At 34.0% G+C, this 23,388-nt stretch overlaps 1 protein-coding gene across 2 annotated transcripts; it reads right to left on the reverse strand.

The window, feature by feature from the left end:
* Nucleotides 1–2,292: 2,292 nt before the first annotated feature.
* LOC139970210 (uncharacterized) lies at nt 2,293–23,314 on the reverse strand. 2 transcript variants are annotated; one of them, XM_071975850.1, is made up of 17 exons: nt 21,361–23,314; nt 19,804–19,944; nt 16,601–16,726; nt 15,728–15,853; nt 13,500–13,625; nt 12,625–12,750; nt 10,511–10,636; nt 9,334–9,459; nt 8,287–8,412; nt 7,836–7,961; nt 6,868–6,996; nt 6,441–6,566; nt 5,337–5,465; nt 4,879–5,004; nt 4,592–4,717; nt 4,014–4,136; nt 2,293–2,962 (listed from the first exon to the last, which is right to left on the reverse strand). In XM_071975850.1, exons 1-17 carry the CDS (start codon nt 21,428–21,430, stop codon nt 2,790–2,792), a joined length of 2,151 nt encoding a protein of 716 aa, XP_071831951.1. In that variant the 5' UTR covers nt 21,431–23,314; the 3' UTR covers nt 2,293–2,789. The 2 variants fall into 2 exon arrangements, with proteins under 2 accessions (XP_071831951.1, XP_071831958.1); XM_071975857.1 differs by lacking the exons at nt 10,511–10,636; nt 12,625–12,750.
* Nucleotides 23,315–23,388: the final 74 nt, after the last annotated feature.

Genomic DNA, 23,388 nt, shown 5'->3' on the forward strand with positions numbered 1-23,388 from the left:
CATACTGACACTACGAGTGCTTTAAAAAAGTGGGACATGACATTACTGTAGAGAAATAAAAAATGTCCCAACTGGATGCAAAACTATCAGATGTAACTGTTTCAAGATGATTTCTTAATTATAATTAGGTATCCGTCCTACACTGGGAAGATAGTATAGTGTAGTAGCAGTTTTACCAGTTTTGAATTTCACTTGAATCGATACGTTCAACTTTAATTGGCAGGATGCTACCCTAACAATGTGAATAATATATATCACCACATAATATTTCGCATTATGAAACCTCTGAAAGAATATTCTTCTCTGTATAATAACGGAGATATGCTTATTACAACTTTTGTAAATTACAGCTATAGTGAATGTCGGATATCGTTGTCATTTAAAGAGTAAACTAAATTGGAAGTTATAGTTTATATTTTTCTCATTACTCATGTTTTGACCATTCACATAAGCTTAAAGTTTCATTCCATTTTTTCATGCAAAGTTCAGATTACCATATTTTTTTCTATTTTAGGAAATCTGAGGACATACCTAAATAATATTGTTGACCTGATAATATTGATGTTAATGGGTAGTTATCTGTAATGTTTATGTTTAGAGGGAAGGATGGAATCCTGGCCTCTCACTATTTTGGTGGTATTCTTTCTTTATTATGAGGATAGTGATTACATGCAGGCTCACGTTTAAAACACCTCATCCAGAACAAATGTTTTGTCCAAGATACAAGTCCCACTGTAAACAAAGTGTTCTTAATTATCACTAATTAGCAACTAAGTGTTAAAAGTATGTTTACGTTGTGAATGACAGGCAAATTAGTTCTTGCAGGATCTGGCTTGCCTTTGCGATCAATTACAATTTACGTTCAAGCTGTGTCTGTAAACGGAAGTTCAGACAGGTAATATTGCAATTATTTAGAGGCTTTTTCAGATGTTCGAGGATCTTACAGGGAATGTACATACATCACGAGATATCCTTAATTTATCCGGGACGATACATAGCATTCGGGGACTGTCCCCGGAAATCGGAGGACATTGCATTGTCTGGTGGTCAGGTATCTTACTCTAACATGTTGTGTAGCGATCGGCATTCAAGAGGGTGTAGCATACTTGACTTGGTTATGACATATAACTCTTATCAAGCTGTTTTAATGGGACTCCTTTTTAGCTAATCACCCTGACATTTGAACGACATTGTGACAGTGGGTACTTTAACGAAGCTTTGGTTATACGGCATTGAATATTACGGTTACAGCCTTTCACGCAAGACATGGTTGAATTATTAAGGTTATACAGTCTTTATACTGATATCATCATTTCGAACTGTAGTCTAGACGAAATTTAAAATAGATAAACAGCTGTTCAATGTAACTTGTAAACTAATTATTATAGGATAATAATTACTCAAACTAAGGCGACGATTCTGTTGTGGACAGTTAATATTTTGCCTAATGTTAGCCTACAAACTCTATACTTATAGGAAGTATCACTGCTTTTAAGGAGTCATTCGAAATTACAAAGTAAGCTGAATAAACCAAATTACACATTTAAACCAAACTGAAATATACAATTTAAAAAACAACAACATTGAAGCAGATTTCAGACGATTTTTGTTGTGGAGTGGGGGAAGAGGTGGTTGTTCTGTTTGTTTGTTTGTGGGGTTTGTCTTTGCTAAGTTGTACAAACAACTTTAAAATTGTAAGGTAAGGATGATGTCAGGCTAGAAATCTTTGGCGTTTGAGACGTTTTCAATGGAAACATAAATACTAAGAACCATGATACACAATAACAAAAATGTATGGTGTATCTTGGCGTCAAAGACATAATAATACTGAATTAAAAAATGCTGATGTGTAATGAAAGAAAAGATGTAGAGCAAGCTAGATTTGACTAAAAACTACTACAATGTGTAGTAAGTATTAGTAAATAACTTTATTTCTCTACACTAATCCTTAACAACATTCAATTAATAAGATTCACAATTTAAAAGGAAAACATTGTAATATATATATAGATCATCTCTAATTGCTAAATTGCTTTGTTATTGCATTTTGACAGATAACATGGTACTGGTTACTTGGGACTATTAACAATATTTTGCTCATACGTACTATATATATATGTATATATATATACATATATATATATATATATATTTATATATATATATATAAATATATACATATATATATATATATACATACATATATATATATATGCATATATGTATATATGTATATATATATACATATATATATATATGTATATATATATATATATATTTATAAATAAAATCAGATAATTGAAACAATAACAAAGGCAAATATAATACTTATACATCTTTAAGTCTTTAGATCAATGGAACAATGAAGAAAGTAGCTTTAATTAGAGTGTGTGTAAAGTATGTGTCTCCACAGTACTATTGCGTTTATCATCATACACAACTTGAAGCCATTATGAAAAAGATATTTTAAAGAAAATCTTATATTATATAAGCAGGAGGGTGTGTTTATGTCGTCACTGTATTGCATTAATCATCATACGTATACACAACGTTAATTCTTTACATGAATTAAATAAAGGTAAACAGAGGGTGTGTATGTGTCTCCCACCACACGTCTCGTTGACCATCTTACGTACGCAACGTTTATTATGCAAGTAAATGAAGATAATTAAAATAAGTAGTAGGTGTCTATATGTAGGTGTCTATGCCTTCATTAACCATCTTGTTATCCTCCTTTAGTGTTATTCTAGGGTAAATGCATCATCGAGTAATTGCGGACGCATCTTGAGTTATATCGTCCTATAATCAACGCAACCAATGCAAGTACAGTGCAAATCTGAATTACCACACCAGCCAGAATTCGAGCAACAGGGACTGTTTCCGTTTTTATCACAGATGGCTTCTTGACCGTTTGGTGCAATATTGCCATTGAGACACTGACGGTCATCTCTATATGGATTCGCTGAGTAGAAAATAGATGAAAACGAGAGTTTACATTCACTTACTAAATATACGTTAAGAATGAAGCCGTGAATGTTCGTGATGAAGGCCATTAATAAAGGCAAATATATACACCAAATAAGTGTTTTGTGTATTAGGTTAAATTTATTAGAAATGGGGAGGAGGAATTGAATTTAAATGAAAATAGCCCATTGAGTATGGAATTAGCCAAATTTCTTGACAGTGAAATTATTTAAAATTGACTATATGAAGTGCATTGGGAAGAAGTGCAATAACATAACGAAAATACACTGAAAACACTTTTATTTCTTGATAGGTGTTTCATTATGTCTTTTATTATTATATATAGAATATATTCCGTGTGCTCCTTTATGTCTTTATGGCAACCCTGAAGAAAATCCACAGATTGGATTCATCCATGTTAGTGTGTCTACTCGACTGTTCCCTCGCTAAAATTACTAAATTTGGAGGTGCGTTGTGATTCGTCCAATCAACACTTTGTATACAGCATATTCCATTCAAGTAGCCTCCCACAAGTTTTTTGTCAATTGCCCAAAGTTTCGCTGCGTTCGGAAAAATCATTCGAGTTTTGAAGGATCTGATCATGATTTTATATTTTAGATTAACAGCCGAGAATCATTTAAGGCTCGATTTCTCTCCAATTCGTGACTGAAACCAAAACACTGATTAACTAATCCGATAATTACTGTTTCTGTGTACAGAGTACTTGCGTATCTGAGGACAATGGGCTTGTCCTTTTGAAGGAGTGTCGTATAAATGACTTCAATTGGAACAGTCTTTTCTGACACGATTTAATCGCATTAGAGATGTGCGTATGTATACATGTGTCTGAGTGTGGTTATAACAAAAATATAACCGCAAACCGAAAGTTTTCCCATTAGTAAGAGATCAAAACTCAGTTCGGTCTCCCCTTAATCCCTCCTTCATTCTCCAACTCCGAACACCCAACCCCACCACTACCACTACCACCCACCCTGCTTCCACTTTCCATGGAGGATTCGAAAGCTCTATAATTTGTATTATTATCTCACCTGCACATTGTTCTCCGTCCCATGTGTAATCTGTTATGCATGGGCAATCATAGGACCCAATAGTGTTGACACAAACTGTATTCGGTATGTCACAGTTAGTGTTACTCTCGCACTCATTTACATCTAATACAAAGAGATAACAGTTAAAATAGATGGATGAATGCATAGATTGATTGATGAATAGATGGATGGGATTGATAAACCATAGCAAGGTTATTGAGCAAGTTATCAAGGACTTCTTTGTACTTGTTCACCATTTTACTTTAAGTGTCAACATTATGTCTTCCTGGGTACAAGTTTTAAACATTATTACAATTATTTAAATTATCACAATTATTACGTCGATCAAGTATCTGAAACCAGGAATGTGATTATGAGACAGGCATTTAACGAGAAAGGTTAACTTTGAGATGAAGTTGCTGCTTAAGGACACTTAGTGTTCACTAATAAGCCGTCAGAGCTATCAAAAATGAAAACAGATTTGGCTAAAGTAATAAACAATTAGCAGTAGATAGTAATGCAAATGTGAACTAACTACAGACAACTAACAGATGGAAATTATAATGCTCTTCTCTCACCTTGGCACCATGATCCTGTATTGTAATAACCCGAATAGCATTCACATGTGTACGATCCCGCTGTATTCACGCAGTAGTACACAGCCTGATTACAGTCGTGTTGGTTGAGCTCACATTCGTCAATATCTGAAAGTTATTAATATATTCCAAAAAATCTAACTTTTCGTTTATAAAATGTTGAAACATAATTACCAAGTATTGATAAACATTAAGCAGTAGATATATAATGCAAGGGTTAACTAACTACAGACAACTAAAAAATGGAAATAATAATGCTATTCAGTTACCTTCGCATATTGATCCTGTTTTGTTATAACCCGCAGAGCATTCACATATGTACGATCCCGCTGTATTCACGCAGTAATTCTCAACCTGATTACAGCCGTGCTGGTTTAGTTCACATTCGTCAATATCTGAAAATTACGAATATATTCGAAACATGAAACATGTTGTTTATAAAATAGAAGACAAATATTAAGATCACCTTTCTTGTGTTTGGTGTTAGGCTAGCAGTCGAGATCCCACCACCCCCCCCCCCCCTCCGCCCACCCCACGCACTATTCATTACAAATATGACATTACGTGTCAGCCGCATATCCCTTAACGTTTCACGTATAAATATCGTACATGACAACGGATCATTCAGACGTACTTAATTCAAAAATAAGAAGAAAATGATGGCAAAAATGGATTCTTATCTTATTCACCATATAAAACGCACTGTATACGGCATGCAGACACAAACCTTGACATAACGATGACTCTGTTTTGCGATATCCCGACACACATTGGCATTCGTATGATCCCTCAGTATTCACGCAGTAACTCTCATTCCAACTGCAAAGATGTAGATTAAGATGACATTCGTCCATATCTGAAAATTGTTGTTAGATATTAGAGAGGTATGGCATTTATTGCATGATGTGAACTGCTAAATTAGAAATATTTCAAAACTTTGCTAATGGTAAAGTGTTACACTTCTACAACTAGGTTAAAGAAACGTCATTACGACGTACCTACAATCATATGAAAGTATTAGAGGTTATTACGACACAGCTAAGTTTCAAGTAACGTTCGTATTTAAACAACGTCTTCACAAACACTTTTGGTTAACACGGCCGCATTCAATGTCCGATTTGACACATGGGTGTTAAAAACATGTTGTTTAAATTTGAGAGGCCTCCATGCTTTTGTTTTGACAATATGACCTACGAATGCAATGCAATACTGTCTAAGCAATGGACCTAAAACCACGTTTGTTTCGACAATATGACCTACAAAAACTATGATTGACGTGGCCGTGTGTGAACCATGTCCCTAAAGCCACGTTTGTTTCGAGAATATGACCTACGAATACTATCATAGACGTGGCCCTGTCTGAACCATGGCCCTAAAACCACGTTTGTTTCGTCAATATGAACTACAAAAACTTTGATTGACGTGGCAGTGTGAACCACGGCCCTAAAGCCACGTTTGTTTCTAAAATATGACCTATGAATACTATCATAGACGTGGCCCTGTCTGAACCATGGCATGGAAACCACGTTTGTTTCGACAATATGACCTACGAATAGTGTCACAGACGTGGTCGTGTCTGAACCATTGCCGTAAACCCACGTTTGTTTCGACAATATCTCATACGAATACTATCATAGACATAGCCCTGTCTGAACCATGCCCTAAAACTACGTTTGTTTCGACAATATGCTTTATGAATAGTCTGATAGACGTGGCCCTGTCTAAACCATGGGCCTAAAACCACGTTCTATAATCGTGTTTCGTTACCCATATATTTTACTTCCATAGTCTTGGTATTTGTACTTTGTGAAAATAACACACATCAACTTGCCTATACACTGTTCTCCGGCCCACTGGTAACCTGTCATACACTGACATTCATAGGAACCAACAGTGTTCACGCAAACTGTATTCGGTACGCTACAGTTGTATCTGCCATTCTGGCATTCATCGACATCTGTAGTACAAGTGAGAAACATGCTAGATGTTCGAAAGAGATTTATGTATGACACGTGATGTTCGGATTTTATTTGTGTCGGTCATAATAACTGTTTCACCCAAAAGAATGGAAAATATAGAAAAATATTTTTTAGGGTACATTGATTAGGGGGCTACAAGCCATACGATGCGTACGCGGTTTTCTCTGAACAACCCAAATTCTTTGCTATCAATATAAGGGTTTGGATGAAGAAAGTAAAATGAATGATAGTCACATCACTACTGCATGTATCACATACACTGTCAATGTTCCTACTGACCTTGGCATATGGTTTCTGCAGTTCTGTTATAACCAGATACACATTGACATATGTACGAGCCCATAGTATTTACGCAGTAGCTTTCATTCAGACTGCAATTATGTAGGTTAAGGTCACATTCGTCCAAATCTGAAAGTTGGTATAAAGAAAGTGAAATATGATATTCACTTTCAATAAACGTGATAGTTGAAAGCGTAGGTGAGTTTAAATTTAACATATTAAATACAAATATCAGGAAACGATTTGTTCAACGACAATAACGTCATTATAACATAACTTTTATACAAATATGATAACATTTTAATACAAAGTCACCGAAGAAAGAACCTGTGCACGAAACAACCAAACGACCTATCCGCTTTCATTCCCAGTCCCCTGGCATCGAGACTGTGATCGTGTGATCATTATCACGGGAACATAATGCTACACATGATACTTGTAATTCAGAATAAAGTTGTTTAACAAATTTCCCTTCCGACTTATGTAACAACGCTCCTTCGTTTCGCTGTTGCTGTTTACGTAACACTGCATGCATGACACTACGCATGGGATTACAAGAACATTGGAACGAATCATTCCTTCACGGTTACCTTGCAAAATCGTATGCTCTTGAGATTAATGGAAATGAAATCAAGTTTTGAATCTTGATTTCGTTCCTAGTATATAGATGAGGGAAAGAATATTTTGTGCACAAATCGGAACAGTATTAATTTGACACTGAAAAATACAATATGTACGATAGCATATACCACACGAAACAACTAGTAGTCATTAGCAAAGCTTTGACATGCCATTGTATAGACTGCATGGTATAACTAAAGCACAACTTGCAAGTCGCCTAATACGTGCTTTTGGCGACATTGTTATTTATTATATGTTACTTGATAAATTATTCAATAATTATATAATAATTCAATAATTATTATAAATGATAAATTATTGAACATAAAACTGACAAATATACTTGCCATGACATTGGTCTTCATTCCATTCGTACCCTGCTATACATCGGCAAATATAGGAGCCAATAGAATTGATGCACATTGTGTTCGGTAGACTGCAATTATAACTACCATTCTGGCACTCATCGACATCTGTAGCAAAGAGACAGGACGAACAAGAAGAGAAAGAATCTCTTATATACTCTTTAACACCATCATTTAGCTACCACGTACCACTGTGTGTAGTTCGTATTTTCTGAAACACCACCACTGAGCAGCTGCCACCACTGTGCGTAGTTCTTATATTCTTACTTAAACATCACCACTGAGTTGCACAACAAACACATTAAGTTCTCTATATATGATATACTGGAAAAAGAGACAGACGTTACTTTCTTAAATAGCTCTTTCACCATATCACACATACAGAGGGAGAGAGAGAGAGAGAGAGATAGATATGCCACGTTCGAATACCTACCTTGACATACAGATCCTGCCTTGTTGTAGCCAGATCCACAATCACATCTATATGAACCATCGGTATTTACGCAGTAGCTTACATTCAGACTACAATTATGTAGATAAAGATCACATTCGTCGATATCTGAAAGTTAATAACAAAATATTAAAAATATGCAGTTTACTCAAATTGATAATAATTTGATGTGGGGTCTATCTAATACATGCCAAGTGTATTCATAATAATAAAGTAAGTAATACATTAATTATGCTGCAGAAAAACGGTCATAACTTTTGAAGGTATTATAAAACTATAATTTAGTAAAAATTGTTGCGTCTTTTCGATGTCGCTTGTAGGAGAAAATGGTGTTTCTTATGTTAGGACGCCTGCCACTTCGTACTTTGCAGCTTTCTCTGATATTGTTGGGTTTTATTTTTGTAACATGTCACTGGTTCATTACAACAGTAGTTTCGTTTATATATATATATATATGAATTTCCAATGGATAGAAAGTAAAAAGGGGCTAATTTTAAACCCTGTCCATGTGATGATTGTGGACGTACACCAGCTTATACCAAGCCGTCTCTTTTCGATGAATGTTCAGAGAGTTACGAAGCAGGCGTGTAATTGTCACACCCATTCCTGCCCCCGTGACTGCCATTTAACGTCCCCCATCAGTCGGACGAGAGTCCGTACCTTAGCATCTGACCAATTGAACTTGAAACCATCGAAAGAACAGAACCAAGCGTCAGTTCGCAATTAGACATATATACCAAATCCACGGAAGACTCCGCTTAACAACACTGCAAAGCAGCCATTTTGAAAAGGTCCCTGGTGAGGATTTGAACATGGAACCTAATCTTAGTGGGGGCTGACACTCTAACCGCTACACAACGCCATATCCCTTTACAGATCGAATAATATAACTAGGCTGTATTACATACAATGTACTTTTCACGTAATCCGACCCGTGGTATCTAAACTATCAGTAACAAACAATTACCTCACACACCCAACTGCAACCACTTACCGTCCAAAGCATACAATGTGTACATACATACTAACCTTGACATAACGATCCTTTTCTGTTATACCCAGGCATACAATGACAGCTGTATGAACCCATAGTATTCATGCAGTAGCCTTCATTCAGACTGCAATTATGCAGGTTAAAATGACATTCGTCAATATCTGAAAATGGATATTAAATAGACGCGGTAAATATTACAATTATTAGAATGGATGTATACAATTCTTTCGATACTATTACAAATATAATTAAAAACAACGATATTAATTACATCGGTATGACGTATAACACACATAATGAAAACAATGTTATTAGTAACATCGGTATGAAATTTTAAATCCAGGGGTAATTTCTATACTTTCTCTCGATACACATAGAACACAGATACTACCTTTAATCTTCAAGTTTTGTACCCAAGTAGAAACTGGATCGTGCTATAAATCGATAGCATGTACTATTAGGATTACAGTAAGAGCTGACGATATGTGTAATTCCAATAAATCCAGTCATTGTGATTTGTTAGAATTACACATATTCTTGGTACTGACTGTACTCCTAATAGCACATGCTACAGATTTATAAGATTTGTCAGCACAATCCATTTTTGTTAACTGTGGTACAAAGTTTTAAGATTTACAGTAGTTACTGTAAACGCTGTGTGAATCGGCTGATACTTTCGTCATTGCAGATTTAGACAACGTCATACAAAATATGTCATAATATGTTTCAAACCTTTGTCTGCCCTGTGTGCTATAAACCTTGTCTAATTGGTTATTTCACTGTGTAGGTTGTTAATTATTTACAATATATATTGTTGCCCCATATAGTAATATTCAGAGGCTGATAATTATGTTCTAACGACGGAATGCTTTAGTTGTAAAATGATCTCCAAATTGTCAACTAAATGTTAATAGAAGCAATTTGTATGTGCGATTTGAAGAAAACAAACGCAGGTACTGAATATTCAAACTAACATTCATCAACAACGATTTTTAATAGTCAACGACTTTGCTAATTAAAGCAGAAATATAGTAGAATTTCATTAAGTAAAAGTTCATCATTAATTAGCACAGCGTCTAGTTTCTGCGCTGTGTATAGATGACAATGAGAGCATTTTCAATGCAATCTGTAAATTCAGAGCCTCGTTTTTTCCTTTTATCCATAGACTTAAGAGACAAACAAAGAGTCTTGTATTCTATATGCTGCAAAAACCTTGACATGAAGATCCATTTCTGTGATATCCAGAAAAACATTCACAGTTGAATGATCCAGGTGTATTCACGCAGTAGCCATCGTTTAAGTTGCAATTGTGTAGATTTAGTCCGCATTCGTCAATATCTGTCAATTCAGATTCCAAAAATATGATATAAGGGGATCAATAAATAATCGTTATTGTGTTATTACAACATATCTGGTTAGACAGTAGGAAGCTTCTATTACTTCGTTCAAGTCATTGGGCCAGATATGTACTACGAAGACAACATTATGAATATATATATATATATATGAGTAAGAGGACAAATAGAATATCCCTTGGTATGAGTAACGAATATAAAGCTCTCAGTGTGAGTTAGAGTACTTACATTTGCTATTGAATCTATACTAGATCCTCAAATGTCCCCATTACGAGTGCGAACACACGAGGAAGTCTACAACATTATGAGTACGAGTACAAATAGAATACCCTTTGGTATGAGAAACGAGTACAAAGTCATTAAGAGGACTTAATTTTGCTGGAGTATAAATACTAATATAAAGATATCCCTATACTATGCACGAGAAATGGGTACATGCCACCTTGCTAGAATACTAGTACCACTATACCGACTCCACTGCTAGTCTGCGTTAGGCTACTATACTCCTCTTACAAAACATTGTGCTATGTTTTTGTCTCAGTTTGTCCCTGAGACCTCTAAAGCTCAAGGTTTTAAGCAATGTAGTTATTTTGTGTCCAATTCAACCTGTTATTGAAAGAAACGGCCCTGGAATACATGTTATGCAAGTCTGAAAGCAAGTCAATTTTCCTTTTGTTCGTCTGAGATTTTTTTTATTTTTTTTTTATTTCTCATGACATATACATACAGGCAAATACAAGATTAACTTAAATTATACAACAGGACAAACCTATTTCAACCCATCGGCAAAGTACAAATTACTGGGATACTCTTCTCAATAATATTAATAAAGTCCAAAAACTATGCCAATATCTATCCCAAATATTTGCTTTAATATTCTGCTTAAGAATATCATAGTTAATTTTGAAGTAATATTTTATATATTCTAGTAAGGAACGAGCTGATGGTATTTTCTTCATCAGTTTGAATTTAAAATATGATAATTTACTAATATTATTATTAAGTTTAATTCGCAGGAAAATCCCCACCAAAGAGAACAATATACGTATTATTCAAATCTATCTTAATTCCCACGTTTCAAACCGATTATGTAAATACTTCCAAATCATTCTAACAAAACTACAATCATAAAACATATGTTGGATTGTTTCCGTGTTAATGCCACAAAAATTACAAAGACTGTTATCTATGACATTTATAATATTAAGGTATTTCTTAGTAGGGATGATCCTGTGAAGTATTCTATATTGAAACCACCTTAGTTGTACGTCATTTGTAAAACGGATGGAACTGAGCAGTATAAAGACCAAGAATCCTCTAAAACACTCAGGGTCTCACACCATTTTGTATAAGATTTATGTTTAATGCCTGTCGAGTTCAACATTTTGTCATAGACAGACTTACAGCACAAGCTACTGTCACAAAATGTAACATTAACAAGATTATTTACTGGATTATCATGCTTATAATAGATATTTAAAAAAAAATCGTTCCACGAGGATCTTATTGAAGCAATTATACTGTTATATTCAACAACGTTACACGCAACAGAAAAAACTTTCACAAAGAGGTCAAAATTTTAGAAAGAACCTTCCTCATTAATCAAATCATTGATAAAAATAATTCCTATCTCAATCCAGTGGCGATAGCATACAGGCCTATCATCAACCAAAAAAGAGCTATTGTTCCAAATTGGATGGCTAAGAATTAAAGTATTATTGTTTAAAGCGTCAGGATGGCTTACATTTTGAAGGAAACAGTGGAATACAATCATATGCGTCGCACTGTCTGAACGATGGCCTTTAAACCACGTTTGTTTCGACAATATGACCTACGAATACTATCATAGATGTAGCTGTGTCTGAACCATTGCCCTAAAACCACTTTCTATAATCGTGTTTTGTTACTCCATTTATTTACTTCCATGGTCTTGGTATTTGTACTTTGCGAAAATAACATAGATCAACTTGCCTATGCACTGTTCTCCGTCCCACTGATAACCTGTTATACACTGGCATTCATAGAAACCTACAGTGTTGACGCAAACTGTATTCGGTACGCTACAGTTGTATCTACCATTCTGGCATTCATCGACATCTGTAGTACAAGTGAGAAACATGCTAGTTGTTCGAAAGAGACTTATGTATGACACGTGATGTTCGGTTTCCAATTCTAAAACCCAAATTATTTAATATCAATATCAGGGTATGCATGAAGAAAGTGAAATGAAAGATTTTTTTTTAACTGTGGTACAAAGTTTTAAGATTTACAGTAGTTACTGTAAACGCTGTGTGAATCGGCTGATACTTTCGTCATTGCAGATTTAGACAACGTCATACAAAATATGTCATAATATGTTTCAAACCTTTGTCTGCCCTGTATGCTATAAACCTTGTCTAATATTGTATTTCACTGTGTAGGTTTGTTAATTGTTTACAATATATATTGTTGTCCCATATAGTAATATTCAGAGGCTGATAATTATGTTCTAACGACGGAATGCTTTAATTGTAAAATGATCTCCAAATTGTCAACTAAATTTTAATAGAAGCAATTTGTATGTGAGATTTGAAGAAAACAAACGTAGGTACTGAATATTCAAACTAACGTTCAGCAACAACGATTACTATTGGGCTACGACTTTGCTAATAAAAGCAGAAATATAGTAGAATTTCATTAAGTAAAAGTTCATCATTAATTAGCACAGCGTCTAGTTTCTGCGCTGTGTGTAGATGACAATGAGAGCATTTTCAATACAATCTGTAAATTCAGAGCCTCGTTTTTTCCTTTTATCCATAGACTTAAGAGACAAACAAAGAGTCTTGTATTCTATTTGCTGCAAAAACCTTGACATGAAGATCCATTTCTTTGATATCCAGAAAAACATTCACAGTTGTATGATCCGGGTGTATTCACGCAGTAGCCATTGTTTAAGTTGCAATTGTGTAGATTTAGTCCGCATTCGTCAATATCTGTCAATTTAGATTCAAGAATATGATATGAGAGATCAATAAATGAACCATTTTGAATCATCGTTATTGTGTTATTAAAATATATCTGGTTAGACAGTAGGAAGCTTCTATTACTTCGTTCAAGTCATTGGCCCAGTCATGTAACGTGATATATATATATATATATATATATATACATTTGCTCTAGTAGATACAAGATCCTCAAATGCCCCAAGTACGAAGGCAAACACACATGGAAGTCTACAACGTTATGAGTAACGAGTAAAAGTAGAATACCCTTTGGTATGAGTAACGAGTGAAAAGCTCTCAGTGTGAGGTAGAGTGCTTTACATTTGCTATTGAATCTATACTAGATCCTCAAATGTCCCCAGTACGATATCGAACACAGGAGGAAGTCTACAACATTATGAGTACGAGTACAAATAGAATACCCTTTGGTATGAGTAACGAGCACAAAGTCATTAAGAGGACTTAATTTTGCTGGAGTATAAATACTAATATAAAGATATCCCTATACTATCCACGAGAAATGGGTACATGCCACCTTGCTAGGATACTAGTACCACTATACGGACCCTACTGCTAGTCTGCTTTAGGCTACTATGCTCCGCTTACAAACTTTGTGTTTTGATTTTGACTCAGTTTGTCCCTGAGACCTCTAAAGGTCAAGGTTTAAAACAATGTATATATTTTGTGTCCAATTCAACCAGTTATTGAAAGAAACGACCTTGCAATACAAAGAAGAGGTAGGTCTTAAGGGCGTCAATTGTTTTGTATGACTGAAAGCAAGTCAAGTTTCCTTTAATTCGTCTGAGAATGTTTTTTTTTTAATTTTTATGACATACATACAGGCAAATACAAGAAAAACTATTTCAACCCATCGGCAAAGTACAAATTACTGGGATACTCTTCTTAACAATTGTAATGTCCAAAAACTATATTTCAAAACCTAATAGATTAGACCACGGCTGCCAATATCTCTCCCAAATATTTAATTTCATACTTTGCTGAAAAATATGATAGTTAATTTTGAAGTAATATTTTAAATATTCTAGTAAGGAACGAGCTGATGGTATTTTCTTCATCAGTTTGAATTAAAAATATGATAATTTACTAATATTATTATTAAGTTTAACTCGCAGGAAAATCCCCACCAAAGAGAACAATATACGTATTATTCAAATCTATCTTAATTCCCACGTTTCAAACCGATTATGTAAATACTTCCAAATCATTCTAACAAAACTACAATCATAAAACATATGTTGGATTGTTTCCGTGTTAATGCCACAAAAATTACAAAGACTGTTATCTATGACATTTATAATATTAAGGTATTTCTTAGTAGGGATGATCCTGTGAAGAATTATTCTATATTGAAACCACCTTAGTTGTACGTGATTTATACAACGATATGGAACTGAGCAGTATAAAGACCAAGAATCCTCTAAAACACTCAGGGTCTCACACCATTTTATATAAGATTTATGTTTAATGCCTGTCGAGTTCAACATTTTGTCATAGACAGACTTACAGAACAAGCTACTGTCACAAAATGTAACATTAACAAGATTATTTACTGGATTATCATGCTTATAATAGATATTTTTTTTAAAAATCGTTCCACGAGGATCTTATTGAAGCAATTATACTGTTATATTCAAGAACGTTACACGCAACAGAAAAAACTTTAACAAAGAGGTCAAAATTTTAGAAAGAACCTTTCTCGTTAATCAAATCATTGATAAAAATAATTCCTATCTCAATCCAGTGGCGATAGCATACAGGCCTATCATCAACCAAAAAAGAGCTATTGTTCCAAATTGGATGGCTAAGAATTAAAGAATTATTGTTTAAAGCGTCAGGATGGCTTACATTTTGAAAGAAACAATGGAATACTATCATATGCGTCGCACTGTCTGAACGATGGCCTTTAAACCACGTTTGTTTCGACAATATGACCTACGAATACTATCATAGATGTAGCTGTGTCTGAACCATTGCTCTAAAACCACGTTCTATAATCGTGTTTCGTTACTCCATTTATTTACTTCCAGTGTCTTGGTATATGTACTTTGCGAAAATAGCATAGATCAACTTGCCTATGCACTGTTCTCCGTCCCACTGGTAACCTGTTATACATTGGCATTCATAGAAACCTACAGTGTTGACGCAAACTGTATTCGGTACGCTACAGTTGTATCTACCATTCTGGCATTCATCGACATCTGTAGTACAAGTGAGAAACATGCTAGTTGTTCGAAAGATATTTATGTATGACACGTGATGTTCGGTTTCCAATTCCAAACCCAAATTATTTAATATCAATATCAGGGTATGCATGAAGAAAGTAAAATGAAAGATTTGTTTTAACTGTGGTACAAAGTTTTAAGATTTACAGTAGTTACTGTAAACGCTGTGTGAATCGGCTGATACTTTCGTCATTGCAGATTTAGACAACGTCATACAAAATATGTCATAATATGTTTCAAACCTTTGTCTGCCCTGTATGCTATAAACCTTGTCTAATATTGTATTTCACTGTGTAGGTTTGTTAATTGTTTACAATATATATTGTTGTCCCATATAGTAATATTCAGAGGCTGATAATTATGTTATTACGGCGGAATGCTTTAGTTGTAAAATGATCTCCAAATTGTCAACTAAATGTTAATAGAAGCAATTTGTATGTGAGATTTGAAGAAAACAAACGCAGGTACTGAATATTAAAACTAACGTTCAGCAACAACGATTAGTATTGGGCTACGACTTTGCTAATAAAAGCAGAAATATAGTAGAATTTCATTAAGTAAAAGTTCATCATTAATTAGCACGACGTCTAGTTTCTGCGCTGTGTGTAGATGACAATGAGAGCATTTTCAATACAATCTGTAAATTCAGAGCCTCGTTTTTTCCTTCTATCCATAGACTTAAGAGACATACAAAGAGTCTTGTATTCTATTTGCTGCAAAAACCTTGACATGAAGATCCATTTCTTTGATATCCAGAAAAACATTCACAGTTGAATGATCCAGGTGTATTCACGCAGTAGCCATCGTTTAAGTTGCAATTGTGTAGATTTAGTCCGCATTCGTCAATATCTGTCAATTCAGATTCCAAAAATATGATATAAGGGGATCAATAAATAATCGTTATTGTGTTATTACAACATATCTGGTTAGACAGTAGGAAGCTTCTATTACTTCGTTCAGTCATTGGGCCAGATATGTACTACGAAGACAACATTATGAATATATATATATATATATATATATATATATATATATATATATGAGTAAGAAGACAAATAGAATACCCCTTGGTATGAGTAACGAGTATAAAGCTCTCAGTGTGAGTTAGAGTACTTACATTTGCTATTGAATCTATACTAGATCCTCAAATGTCCCCATTACGAGTGCGAACACACGAGGAAGTCTACAACATTATGAGTACGAGTACAAATAGAATACCCTTTGGTATGAGAAACGAGTACAAAGTCAAAGAGGACTTAATTTTGCTGGAGTATAGATACTAATACAAAGATATCCCTATACTATGCACGAGAAATGAGTACAAGCTGCCTTGCTAGAATACTAGTACCACTATACGGACCCTACTGCTAGTCTGCTTTAGGCTACTATACTCCGCTTACAAACATTGTGTTTCGTTTTTGACTCAGTTTGTCCCTGAGACCTCTAAAGGTCAAGGTTTAAAACAATGTATATATTTTGTGTCCAATTCAACTTATTATTGAAAGAAACTGCCTTGGAATACAAAGAAGAGGTAGGTCTTAAGGCCGTCAATTGTTTTGTATGACTGAAAGCAAGTCAAGTTTCCTTTTGTTCGTCTGAGAATTTTTTTTTTTTTAAATTATTATGACATATACATACAGGCAAATACAAGAAAAACTATTTCAACCCATCGGCAAAGTACAAATTACTGGGATACTCTTCTTAATAATTGTAATGTCCAAAAACTATATTTCAAAACCTAATAGATTAGACCACGGCTGCCAATATCTCTCCCAAATATTTAATTTCATACTTTGCTGAAAAATATGATAGTTAATTTTGAAGTAATATTTTAAATATTCTAGTAAAGAACGAGCTGATGGTATTTTCTTCGTCAGTTTTGAATTAAAAATATGATAATTTACTAATATTATTATTAAGTTTAACTCGCAGGAAAATCCCCACCAAAGAGAACAATATACGTATTATTCAAATCTATCATAATTCCCGCGTTTTCAAACCGATTATGTAAATACTTCCAAATCATTCTAACAAAACTACAATCATAAAACATATGATGGATTGTTTCCGTGTCAATGCCACAAAAAGTACAAAGACTGTTATATATGACATTTATAATATTAAGGTATTTCTTAGTAGGGATGATCCTGTGAAGAATTATTCTGTATTGTAACCACCTTAGTTGTACGTCATTTGTACAACGGAATGGAACTGAGCAGTATAAAGACCAAGAATCCTCTAAAACACTCAGGGTCTCACACCATTTTGTATAAGATTTATGTTTAATGCCTGTCGAGTTCAACATTTTGTCGTAGACAGACTTACAACACAAGCTACTATCACAAAGTCTAATATATACAAAACTATTTTCTATTTACTGGATTATCAAGCTTATAAGAGATTTTTAAACTCGCTTCCACGAGAACTTATTGAAGCAATTATACCGTAATATTCAAGAACATTACACGCAACAGAAAAAACTTTAACAAAGAGGTCAAAATTATAGAAAGAACCTTGCTCATTAACCAAATCATTGATAAAATAATTCCTTTCTGAATCCAGTGACGATAGCATACAGGCCTATTATCAACCAAAATAGAGCTATTGTTCCAAATTGACTGGCTAAGAATTAAATTATCATTGTTTAAAGCGTCAGGATGGCTTAAATTTTGCAAGAAACAAAAGGCTGACTGAAACATCTTTCCAAAAAGGATTATTCACTTTTGCATTACTTTAACATAGAAATCCACATTTTTAAAGAAATCTTCATCTGAAAGATGACAACTTTTTATGATAAAAATATGCAAAGTTATTATTCCTAATCATTAATAAACGTGTCACGCGGGTTGTTTTAACAGCTATCACATGTGTTGAAATATCGACCATTTTTAGCCCATCATCTGAATAATTACAAACGATTTGTCTTCTACTCAAACGATCAGGCTTGTTTTTCCAAATAAATTTAAAAAACAATGAATCAATCTTTCTAATTAAAACTGTTAATCCTCCCTAAAACTATAAGGTTACGTCTTGACCAAACGTTTGTCAAATGTTGTAACTTAACCATTGATATATCATAATTGTTATATACCATACTATAAAAGTTTAATTTGACTTAATAAATTTAGGAACGACCTCTCGCTTGCCCCAATGAGAAAACTCGTATCATCTGCGTACTGGGTTATTTGATATTATCGCCCTCCCATGGTAAAACCTCTAATGGACGTATCATTTTAAACAAAAGTATTTAAGATTTGAACACCCGAAATAAATCTGTCTGTCTACAACCCCTTTCAAATGGAAAGATCAATAAAAAAAACCCATTAAGGAGCACAGAGGATAAAGCATTGTTATAAAAAAGGTCGAACCATCGCAAAATCGAAGAACCAAAGTTGAAAAGGTTCAAGACCTTCCTTATAATACACAGGGATACTGAATCAAAAGCCTTATCAAGGTCAATACCAACAATCAAACCAGGGGACTTATTTTCCTGCAAATAATACATTATATCGTAAGTTACACGAATACAATTGCCGATATATCGTCTGAGAAATTGATTGTAAAAGTATATGTGGAAGCAAATCGTTTCACTGTTATGTCTTCTTGTATACATTAATTTAGTAAATAAAAGTACACCAACCTCTAGAGAGAACATAGTCCATAAGATCATGAAAACCATGATATTGTGGGTAATATAAAGGATGTCACATTAGCAAACCACTACTGATTACAACAATTCCAGGCTCAAATTTATGAGAAAAAAAGTATCACAGAACGGCCTTAAGAAATTAGTTGTTACTATTTAACGTAACGTTTCTGTCATTAAAATGTATATATAAATACTTTTAGTTTAAGTTATACATTTTTTAAGACAACAATATTTTATTTCATCATGACGGCAAAGGAAAAGTATTAACTATCCTCACCTTCAAATTCACAATTGGTAGTGTGAAACACACCGAAGAGTAAATCACAAGGAGTAAGTCCTTCCGGTAGACGAACCTTATAGCCCTTTGGTGTAGCCTGGCCAGCGCATCGAATATCCCGGCTACCATCAACAATCAATCCTAAACAAGTAGCGAAAAGATGGAACTAGATTGCTAATACCTTACATATAAATCATATACGATATTGATCGACTTATCCAGATAATTTTACATAGGCAAGAAATCTACCACGTGTAGCCCAATCTATATTAATGGACTTTCCACGTTTAGACATATATTATATAGTTTAATCTCAAAATAATAATAATAATAATAATATCAATAATAATAATTGTAATAATAATTGTAATAATAATAATGATAAATTTTATAAAATTGAAACTGAGAATATTGAGCACTTATTTTGGAAATGTCCCATAACTGTTCTTTAACTTTTGATTTTGAAAATATGTTTCTTAAGAAGCAGTTCTCTTTTTTGAAAGCAGGATATCTTTTTTGGTTATAACAACAGGAGGCGACATCCCTACAACTTTCTGATACTTCATATGAAATACTATATTTTATATTTTCCAGCTTTAAAAAACATAAAGTTTCTATTATGGAGTTATGGCACGCCTCTTCCTTATGTCCTGATTTATTCAATTAAGCCATATCGATTCCGTTTTCTTTACCCTAGTGTTTTGCTATATACTTGCACATGTACTGGAAAAGTGGTGTTCCATGTAATATATATACTTACCAAAGAAAATGAAGAAGTTATGTTAAAAATCTAAAGAAAATTTCTGTTTGCATTGATGATGAACGGTGAATAAACGGAGGGAAAAAGTTATAAAAATAATAATTACAACAACAACAATATTCATTATAATAACCAGCAGTTATTTTTATGACGCTGAGGCGACCACAACTGTAAGAGACCCGCAAGGGCTGATAGATGACAACTTACACGTCAGGTGGCTTCCAATTCAACATTTTAACTCAAATTTGGAATCTTTTCAATGTCATTTCAGATGGGAAAACCGTAGATTGCTCTTGCAAGCAATAACGGAGCGAACTCCTTGTCTTATAAACATTATTTAAATCCATAGAGTGAGAATACACTCTTCAAGAGTGACTTACAAAATCACTTTTTCATTTCACTTTCTTTCCCAGAGTGAATGCGACGAACAAATGAAAGTCTTATAGAGTGAAGAATCCATCATTCGAGCTAAATTGATATGAAGTCACTCTTTGATAGAGTGACTTTCACTCCTAATAAGATGGATCATCTCGAAAACCCTCTACGAGTGAATTTTTCACTCTTGGATATTAAGAGTGTATGGAAAATATTAAAATATTAAAAGTTAACATTCCATATTAACAGAGAAATCATCTTCTATACACTTAAGCAATGAAAACATATCTAATGATGAATTTATTAATTATCAGTTGCAATTAAACGCTTAAACAGTTACTTCAAAGTGTTTTTGTTTCTCATAAAACCTTAAGTATTGGCCAAAGGTATTACCATAAGAAAAATACATAATTATAACTCACCTGAATATATTAGAAAAGGAAGAAAGGCATAAATTTCCATTCTAGGAAATGCTGACATTTTTTGTTTCATGTTGTATAGTTGCGATTCAAGGCTAGTGGAGGTACGAAATTATTCTGCCCGCTCAGAAAGCTCCTGACGAACTAAAGTGATTGATTTTACTAGAACCGTAGAAGTTATCAAAAGATATGGGTACACGTTTTGCTTTACAACTGCGATTATCGATCCATTGTCAGATGAATTGTGTTGTGATCTTGAAATCGTCTCGGACATTTTGAAAATCTGATTCATGAATAATGAGAGCGAGAGAGAGAGACCGTTTTGCTGCAATAGAGAAGGCACATGGCTTGCAAGTATAATAAAACTCTATGTGCAACTAATGAAAAGGTACTTACTAGGTGACATTAAATATTGATAAACTGTTTCGAGTATAGAACATACATTAAAGCTTTGAGCTAGTATCCTCTATCTATAGCACGTGGAGATGTTGTCAATATACAAAGGCCAATAATATTATATGTCCAGCCGTTGTCTGCGTCACAAATACTTATTTGTGTTTATTATCGCGATGGCCATTACTTAGGTTGATATATTGTCATATACATCGATAAGATTTTGTAGGCTCCATCCATTATTTCATACTGCCACATATCTCCTAACAAATATCATATAGCTGCAGGCATTAAATTCAAAGTAACACCTAAATCGTGTACGAGGACTCATTTTGTCCTTTTCTGTTACGGTGTATTATCTATACCAAGACAAACTAAAGGACAAAAATATTGTCGGTTTCCTTCCCATACACATTTTCCTCTATCACCAGATAACATCACTTCTCTTCAATCAGTCACAAAATATTTTATTTACAAAATATCATTCTCAACACACTGTTTGCGATAATTGATTGTATTATATTATTGATAAATAATTGCTATGGTCGCACAATCTTGGCAAACTGCAATATTATAGTTTCAAAGGTTATTTCTAGTTTGTACTTCGCATTTAGCAACAATACGTAGGTATTCCTTATATGGCGCTGACTGTCCTTGTAGCTGTGATAACGTTTCGGTCTCTTACGAAAAGAAAAAGTGCATGTCTATTGAAAGCCTTCGTAAAAGCAAGACGCTCGGAATCAATAAAGGCTTTTATTGAAAAGAGGATTCCATGAAGAAATCCACGTATAATTCATTGCCAATATCAATATAAGTTTGACGTTGCGTGATGAAAATTACTTTCAAAGAGATATTCCGCTGAAATGGAAATCGATCATATCGGTAACGGGAATACTTCAAGGTAATGCACCACATTTAGTGGAACTGGTACCAACCAATGCTTTGGCAGCGAAATGGATTAACAGGGACCATTCCCGACACCGGAGTTGTTTATCCGTGCTTATGAAATGCAAAATTGGAATAATGTAGGACATATATAGAAGGAAAAAAAACAGAAAAAGGAAAACCTTTCCGCATCTCTACATTTATAAATGAAATCAAATATTTTAGACGAAAAAGGTTATCACCTTTTTCCTTTTTATGTAACCTCCAAAATAAAAACGTTTCGTATTTAGAAAGAGCTCCTATAGTGCAGGCTGCAATTATAGCTGATTAGTTGAAGCAAAACAAAGAAATCATTAATTAAGCTGTCAAACCAAAACTTCGTTACTTATCATTTCTAGCCTGGACTCTATCCGAAGTTGAGCTGATTTTTACTCCGTTATGAGAGCAGCGGATATCACTGTACTATTGCTTTCTATGGTACTTACTATTGCGAGTTCCATGTTCACATCGTTTCAGAAAGTCTCATACGTCTGTAAGGCTTACTTATAGTCACATTCTACTAAAAGAATAATCTCTAGGCAGTATGATCAGCATACGACTATCTATAAACCTCCTCATTGAAAATAATTAAAAGTTTAAATGTAGTACGGTACCTAAGATTTTGTAAATAAGCAATAAGCAAGTAAGCAATTTTTAATATTGTTAAATTTGGCAATCTGAGAGCTTCCATATAGCCTCTCAAGATAGAGCGAC

Source organism: Apostichopus japonicus, chromosome 1 (assembly GCF_037975245.1).
Source record: "Apostichopus japonicus isolate 1M-3 chromosome 1, ASM3797524v1, whole genome shotgun sequence".
Classification (NCBI taxonomy): domain Eukaryota; kingdom Metazoa; phylum Echinodermata; class Holothuroidea; order Aspidochirotida; family Stichopodidae; genus Apostichopus; species Apostichopus japonicus.

Coding starts and splice junctions, on each gene's coding strand:
- LOC139970210 (XM_071975850.1), bottom strand. CDS start 21,430: ATGAAACAAAAAATGTCAGCATTTCCTAGAATGGAAATTTATGCCTTT. Junction 12,751..13,499: donor AAATGGATCTTCATGTCAAG/GTTTTTGCAGCA, acceptor CTTGTACTACAG/ATGTCGATGAATGCCAGAAT. Junction 5,466..6,440: donor GGCCGGAGAACAGTGTATAG/GCAAGTTGATGT, acceptor AACAATTTTCAG/ATATGGACGAATGTCATCTT.